At 34.3% G+C, this 8,484-nt stretch overlaps 1 protein-coding gene across 1 annotated transcript in view; it reads left to right on the forward strand.

Moving 5' to 3' along the window:
* LOC117100719 (vesicle-fusing ATPase-like) overlaps positions 1 to 7,196 on the forward strand; it is a gene marked incomplete at both ends in the record, with an annotated part of 42,174 nt that extends 34,978 nt beyond the window's left edge. The window contains 3 exon segments of the mRNA XM_033240511.1: positions 6,403 to 6,493; positions 6,636 to 6,710; positions 7,009 to 7,196. Coding sequence (XP_033096402.1) covers positions 6,403 to 6,493; positions 6,636 to 6,710; positions 7,009 to 7,196 — 354 coding nt within the window.
* Between the last annotated feature and the right edge of the window lie 1,288 nt (positions 7,197 to 8,484).

Below are 8,484 nucleotides of genomic sequence, written 5' to 3' on the forward strand. Positions count from 1 at the left end.
TCATCTTTCTTCCTTAAAAGATATAAACACATTGAAAATAGAGGGCGGCAGACTGTATTTCGACACTATCAGACCGATAGTTCGTATACTGTAAAGGCAAAATTCGTGTGGCATTACCAACCAACAGGGGTTTTTAAATTAAACTTGACAAGGTTTAAATTCATGTGCCATTACCGTCGTCATGCACGTCGTATAAGGTATTCGTACTTGTGCGTTAAAATTTTAAAATTGTTAATATCACTTTTCAGATAATTTAAAGCACGTTTCAGGTCATTTTGAATATTCCAAAACTTTCCCAAATTTACGCGCCGTACGCTTATTTCCACGCCCACAGCACGTACTGAAGCTGGAAATTATGTTTCGGTTACATGTGTTGGGTTTGTGATACTGTATTAATACTACCGTGTGCACAGACGTTAAGACGTATGTGTACACATTTGTAAGTCCTTAAAATGCTCAAAATTACTCTTTTTCTTTAAAATTCCTTTTAAAATGCTCAAAATTACTCTTTAAATAGAGCATGTTTTAGCATATAATACATTTCAATCAGAACCGTGCGTGCTTCGTGAGGGTCAAAGTACGGTGGATCACCTAACTCGTCCTCAGTGACGAGTTCAAATCTAGTCTAATATTTGGCATTGTATTCTATTCTAGCTTTTAACAACGAAATAAATTATATATCAGTTGCAGATTTAGGTATTTGAAATAGAGGGAATGTGGGTAGGGAGGGACTTTCACACACCTATGCCACCTCAGCCCCAGAATGGTTGGGGCTAAGGTAAGATCATTTATGAATACGGCACCTCGAAGTGGCCGGAAATGGCACTCATAGATTTAAAATGCGAGTATAATTTCCATTTTTAAAACAATTAGAAATTTTAAGGGGGCCCAGGCGGACATCAGAGGCCCCCATTAAACCTTCATGGGATATACTATGATATCTGTCTTACAGTCGATCTCAGAGACACATTATGCTGTTATGTATGAACAAAGCCCTTTTGGGTAAGGGTGCCCGAGGGAGGACCTTATGGGTTTGTGCACCTGCGGACCGCTGCACATGAGCGCATAGCCGTTACACCACTGTACATCGGGAAACAATTTCCTACTTATTTCCAATAAGTATACTGTGTGCGTTCTTTAACATGCAGACAGGCCATAATGCACACGGGACCAACAGGTTAAATGTCTCATCCGAAAGACAGTGCGCTATCATAACTTGCATTTCAGCCCTCCAACTGAAATACAAGGAAGAGCAGTGATAGGAATTCAATACACCACCTCCTTCCTAAAGCCCCTTCCAATTTCCATCTTTCAATTTCCATCTTAGGAAACTTAAAGAATTTATCCTCCAAAAGGCTGGAAAGGACTCCCTGTACAGGGGAATGCTTTGTTCATTTTTAAGTCAGTAATTAAAATAACTATAATAATCTCACTACAATAATAATAATAATAATATTGGTTGCCTTTTTACCCTTTAAACCTTTCCTTTTGCTTTATTGTGATGTGGGTCTATTAAAAATGTTTAAATGTTGATTGTTTAGATTTTTCTGCCTGAACCCCTTACTTTTGTAAAATTCAACCTAGAGATCTCCACGTTTTAGCGCACACAGAGGCTACCACCAGTTTAGGCAACTGAGCTAAGCTGCTCTGCTACCTGGTTATATATCTATAAGGTACTGTAATGCCCTAATAAATCAGATTTATAGAGGGCGTCATAACGCTGACGTATATCAAAGGTAACCATGGCGGCATTTGGAAAGAAGTGTACGTAAAGTTTCTCGTACTTAATTTAGCCTGCCTTGCCATCTAGAATCTGTAGAGTTGCGAAACCTTTAATTGAAATGTCTACAAAACTTTGGTGAGTTGATTCACGTTGTATATTGATTAAAAAGTTAAGAATGCATAATTTAATGTTAAATAAACCTAGGCAAGCGAACGTATTCTACGCTATCTTTTTGTATAGATCTTTATGATTTACATTGATTGTTTGTGATTCGATGATTATTTTTATGATAAATCATTATTTAATTAGAGTTTAAAGTAATAATATTTAGTTGTAAGAATATTTTGATAGATGTAGATTGAGCTATCTCGATCATTTTATATGTTAATCTTTTAAGTATTGAAATACTGTTAGTTTTAAAATTGATGATTAAATCGATAAAAGGCGATTCTTGCTGTTTGAATGTGAAGGCATACGCTAATGTCTTCTTCGACGGTTGTCTCGGCGGTCATGCGTGTACGCACGCATGTTTCCATGGACGTATAGTTGTTTACATTATTTGTATGCCTAGTCTAGGTCTATGTTGGCTACATAAAGCATATTATTGTACTAAATTATAGGCAAACTTTAATTTCAAGAGATAAGATTGTCTAGGATGAATGTATTATTAATTTAAAGCTAAAATACTTTCATTCAACATTATTGTATTGCATTATGCTATTTGTATTTTATGGTTATTTCACGTTTCAGTGAATCACGTACTCATACTCGTTGACGTTCTTCTCATATTCGATAGACTTCTCATCATCGTTCCGTTACTACTGTACTACTGTTATACCATTTTTCACTGTTTCATTTATCATCCTTCCTACGTTTGAACGATTAAATTTACATAACATCTTATGCTGATTCCATTGGTAGTAATTTTTAATTTGAAGTTGTTCAAACAGGTACCATTCCAATATTTAATAACAGGCTCTATTACAGTAACACTATCAAAATGCAGAGACGCCGGACAAAATTTTACTTTCGCCATAATATATTGTACAGTAAGCCTACGACTTCTGGATCACTTTTTCTTCAGGTCATCTAATAAGCTTGAAACTATCAATATAAAGACTTATAAATTCATTGATTGTTTTTAATAAAGTGTCACTTTGATACCAAAAAATATGTTGCTCTGAAACATGATAAGGCCAATCTGAATAAAATGAACTGATCGTCCTATAAGGTCCGATTGATGTTGCAGGCGGTTATTTTCAGAATATCCGAATTATTAGTAGGCCTTTAATGTATACATTATTTTAATCGATTTCAACATGCTGTGTATAATATTTAATAATAGGCCTACTATGATGGATAACCATGTATTTTATTCTTTATTTATTGACATGTTTAAAGTCGAAAGCGGGTTTTAAGGTGGGTACTTATGCAGCCGTCCGGGGCTCATACATTTTTGAAAAAAATTAAAAGATAGTATTTTGTCAAAAGCGGTTGTATTATTAGATTGCTCAGTAGTAGTAAATGGGGGCCCATCGCCTTTCCAGTACTCATTTGGACATGGAGGATGTAAGCGTTTCCCCAGAAAGCACACTGTCATTACATAACTGGTGAAACCTAAATAGTGGGGCAGCATAGTTGAAAGAACCCTTCTAATAAATCTGCCAAATATTGTGTTTGTGGGATTTTGGTCTATTTGGTTTTTTCGGAAATTATAGAAAAGGTTACATATTGTTAAGGCGTTGTAGGAGAGTGCTGAGTATCAGTGTTACTGTAGATATAAGCAGTGGCCTCTCAAGGGCACATTTGGCCTCGGACTTCGCCCAGAAAGCACATGCGTTACTTAAGGCTTGGTAGTAATGTGTTAGGTAGTAGTAGGAGCGCCCCCCCCCCCTCCCGAGAGCTCACAAGTTACTCAAATGGGTCCTGTTTATTTTAATATGATATGCCATAATTGGACTATATGGGACAATTATATAAACTGCAATACATTATTCAGCATCGGAAGAGCTTTCCGACGATACTAAACACGACTGCTTTTGGTGAGTTTATATACGGTACTTATTCTTATTTATACACATTTTAAGTATATTTTGCGGTTATTTTAAAACAAATAAACACCTACTGTATTTTTTAATTATGTTCCATTCTGGCATGAGTGAAAGTAGTTTTGATATGTCTGGTTTGTTGCCTGTATAGAAATTATGAGTTTAGACACAACATCATATCTGTAGCTTATTTAGTTTAGTGCAATTATATGCACATTTTAGATAAATTTTCAAAATGGCCGCCATTTGTATACCAGGTGAAAAATCAAGTGTCAACAGGGTGACCAGGACGGATTAATTAGGAGTTTGTAAGCTGTTTTACATAGGTCTCCCTATCATAGTTTTTTTTTGCCTGATAGTTAAGGTGTTATGGTAGTTTTTTTCTTCGAATGTAGCTGTTTCCTTGTACAATATAAGATAATGGTTGCTGAAGGTCGTCTGTATGACACCACTTTGCGAAATCTTATTTTTTGAATTTTTTTCTTGCAACAACAGAGGTTAATTTCTCCCATAATATAAGTTTTGCAATCTGCTGGAAGGAAACTTAGAGTGGCATCCAGATGATCGGTAAAGTGTGGGTCATTTGGAGGGCGGTAACATGCACACACGAAAATAGGCTTGTTACGAGGTAGAAGTTAAATCCACCCATACACTTTCCATGTCTGGTCGTTCAAAATCAGATCTTCTGTTATGTGCATATACATATATATTATACAAACTCCTCCATGTCGTTGTCTCTGGGATATTCTATCCTGTCGAAGAAATCTGTAGCCAGGAATGGCTAATTCATTGTCTGAAATGGATGAATCCAGAAAGGTTTCAGAAACTGCCAGAATTACTGATTTGGTCTCTAGTAAAATCATCTTCATTGCAGACAGATTTTTCAAAAGTGACCTTGCATTTATGTGCAGGAAATTCCCCTTTGATTGAAGCAATGGAGTTGGGTCTGAAGGTCCAAATTCTCTGGTCCTTTTAGAAGGTATCCTGTCACTGTAGGCTAATTTGTAGTTAAATACATCAAAGTATAAAGTAAAAAACAGCAGCACATATTTACTTTATACTTTCTATACTGTACAGACTAATGCGGCTATACTTTTTATACATCAAAGTAGTATTGCATGTGACCATTGATTCACTAATGGCAGGGCTACTGTGTTGAAACACATTGCACTGAGATAAGTTAAAATGTGAAGCTCTATTTGCATTGTCAGTGCTCTGCTGAGTGCAACCTGGGCAAGTCCACTCATAATTCTGGTCTTTGAAATCATTCCTAAACCTCCTAGGACATATACCTTCACAGTTGACATGAGAGAACAATAAACAAAATTGACACTGGACTTACTGTCTATTTTTGTGGAAAAGAAAACCCTGCAACTATTTTTAGAAGTCTCTAAACTGACAGGATGGCCAGCTACATGATGATAATTATTGGTTTTATCCATAGAGACTTTGTCTGGTCCTGGGTTAAGATGTACATTGCCACATTCAGCAATATTTATATTAAAGGTGGCTATAATTGTATTAAGACTATAAAGAAAATGAGATTTGGTGAATTTTCGTTTATGAAATTTATTCTGTGGAGTAAAAGCTTTTTTTGCGAAAAACCAGAAAATGAGAACTATGAGAATTTTGGTAATGTATATAATTGAATGTAAGATGAGGAACATCTTAGACCTATAACAATTGGCTGAAAAAACAGGTATTAAAGATTTGATCAACTGACAAGGATTCGTGGTTAGGCCCATATTCAGATTTAAAAATACAGTTGGTTAAGGACTCTGCATTACTTACAAGAACAATTAGGCTTAAAGTCCAACTTCTGTCTCTTATACACATCTCTATTACAGTAACACTATCAAAATGCAGAGACGCCGGACAAAAATTTACTTTCGCCATAATATATTGTACAGTAAGCCTACGACTTCTGGATAAGTGCAAAAAAAAAATTAAATAAATAAAAATAAAAAAAAAATAAATAAATAAAAATAAATAAATAAAAATTAGTAAAGAATAATAATAAAAAAAAAGAATAAGAATAAACGCTAGTAAGTTACACCACCAGGTAAACAAGCGCTCGTTGACACATACAATCTCAGAGAAATCGACTCGAACAACACTTATAAATACATATGGCTAAAATTTCATCATTCACCACAATTATTAAGAGGAACGAGGATTACCTAGAAAAGAAAACAGACCACATGGCCTAGGTAAGTGCAAATAAAGCACATCTCCAAAAGTCTTTAAAAAAACGACTAACACATAGGACTTAAATAACCTATACTTAATAAGTCCATTAACAACATTATAAAAACTTACTAAACTGACAAAAGGACAGCAAAAGCAATGAAAAAATAGAAATAACTCAAGAACCCAGAGAGCACTGTGAACCATACGAGCACACACTGAACCATATTTATATGGTCATTAATAATCTGGTGGATTAATATGGTAATTTTCTTCGCAAGTACTGATTATTCGGTAAAATAACACGTCAGGTAGGGCGAAACATCACTCCTATGATATTTTTCCGATGCAAACACAACAGAAGAGATTGAATGTTATTAAATGAAATAAAAAAATTTAGAATTTATATATTTAATATGTTTTTCCTATTGTTCTTGAATTTAGTCTGGCAGTACCGGTGTACATGATACTGTGGTTAACCAACTCCTCTCAAAAATTGATGGTGTAGAACAACTGGACAATATCTTACTTATTGGTAAGTCACTGTCATATTTATATATCATCCACACTATAACAATTTAATAAAAGTTATTTTCTAACATATTTTGAGGATATGTACGTATTAGAAATGTGTTAAGTGTCTTATAATGTAATTGGTTACATTGTTTATTTTAAAGGAATGACAAATAGAAGGGATCTAATAGATGATGCATTACTGCGACCTGGACGACTTGAAGTACAGATGGAAATCAGTAAGAGAATTGATAATTTTATAATACAGTAACCAGAATTCAGAAAATTTTGAATGTTAAAATACACTGTTTAGTTAAAAAAACTTGAATATGTGAAGTATTTATTTATTTAATTTGTATATTTTGGCTATATCAAATAGAAATTCCAAGAAGATGTTATTCTCTTGCCAATTAACAAATGTATGAATAATACTGGAGGATTTATGTGGTAACAAGTCAATAAATAAGTGATATTGATATGATTAGAGTTTCATACTTTGTAACTGTTTGTTGAATTAAATGATGTCTAAACTTATAGGTTTGCCAGATGAGGAGGGCAGGACTCAAATATTTGAGATTTATGTGAACAAGATGCGAGATAACAACAAAATGGCTAAAGATGTTGATATAAAGGAACTTGCTATTGTAACAAAAAACTACAGTGGTGCAGAAATTGCTGGACTGGTCAGAGCTGCACAATCATTGGCCATGAATAGGGTTATTAAGGTCAGTTATGCTTGTAATAAGACAACTTCAGTGGCATACTCAGAAGAATTTCTGAACTCATAGGGCAACTGGGGATAGGATTGCAGTCTGTGGATCTGTTTTTTATTGTAAGAAAAATTGAAAGTTTAGTTATTAAAGTAACGGGAACTTTCAGAATGCACCGTCAAAGTGACGTGTGCTACTGATACAAAAGTGTATGTTCAAATTAAAATTATTATTATTAGTGATCCACTTCTCGAGCGGATCACCTCTTGTTACTGTACTGGATCATCATCATCTTTTTTTTTTAATTCTTTCTTTCCCCCCTTTTTCTGTTCGCACGATATCTCAAAATTGCTGCGAGCATTACACATTTCCACTTTTAACGAACATTTGGCTTGGTCTGGAATAGTCACGGTAAGCTTTTTAACGGGCTCAGACATGCGTGACATAATCTACACGCAATTTTACGTATTTTACATTATCAATCATATCCTCACCAATTGTCATTTCTAAATCGTATTTAGTGTGCATAAACTTCAGATCAATGTTGAATATCACGTACCAAAATATTTTGTCTGCGCATCATAATGCGTGCGCACACATGCTTAAAAATTTAAAATGCCCAAAATCATTTCTGACTATTAAAATTAGAGCACGTTTCAGACCATTTTGAGCATTTCAACATTTTTCAAATTTTCCGCACCACGTGCATATTTCCATACTATTCACATATTTCCATTGTTTTTTAGTAATTTAGGGCCAATAGCAATGCTTTACGTTCGCATCAAATTATGAATATTTGTGCTCGTTTTTGTCGACAAACACTGAAATTTTGCCAAGATCATGCTTATTTTCAATCAGTTATAGCTCCTTTGGATGAAAGTGACCCCCAATTTTTATTACTTATTCTTAATGCACATGAATTGTAGATATGATTTTATGCATCAAAATGGCTGATCGGACATTGTGACGTCATCACATTGCCACTTGATATAAAAAATCTGAATGTTTATTGATGACGTCATTTGTTAAAATACCCATTTGGGCGTATCTCACTTATCTTTAATAAATCGTCTCTTTACTTTGAGTATGTTATAGCTGAGACAACTATGTTTCATAAGTGTGACTTTTTTTACATTTTGATGACGTCATCATGGTCAAATCCTTGTGCGCGTTTTTGTCGAAAAACACTTAAAATTTGCAAAAATCATGCCTATATTCAATGAGTTATAGCTTCTTAGGATGAAAGGTGACCCCCAATTTTTATTACTTATTCTTAAAGAACATTAGTTGTAAATATGATTTT

Source organism: Anneissia japonica, unplaced genomic scaffold (genome assembly GCF_011630105.1).
Source record: "Anneissia japonica isolate Jap-2015-1 unplaced genomic scaffold, ASM1163010v1 scaffold1430_len515961_cov162, whole genome shotgun sequence".
Taxonomy (NCBI): domain Eukaryota; kingdom Metazoa; phylum Echinodermata; class Crinoidea; order Comatulida; family Comatulidae; genus Anneissia; species Anneissia japonica.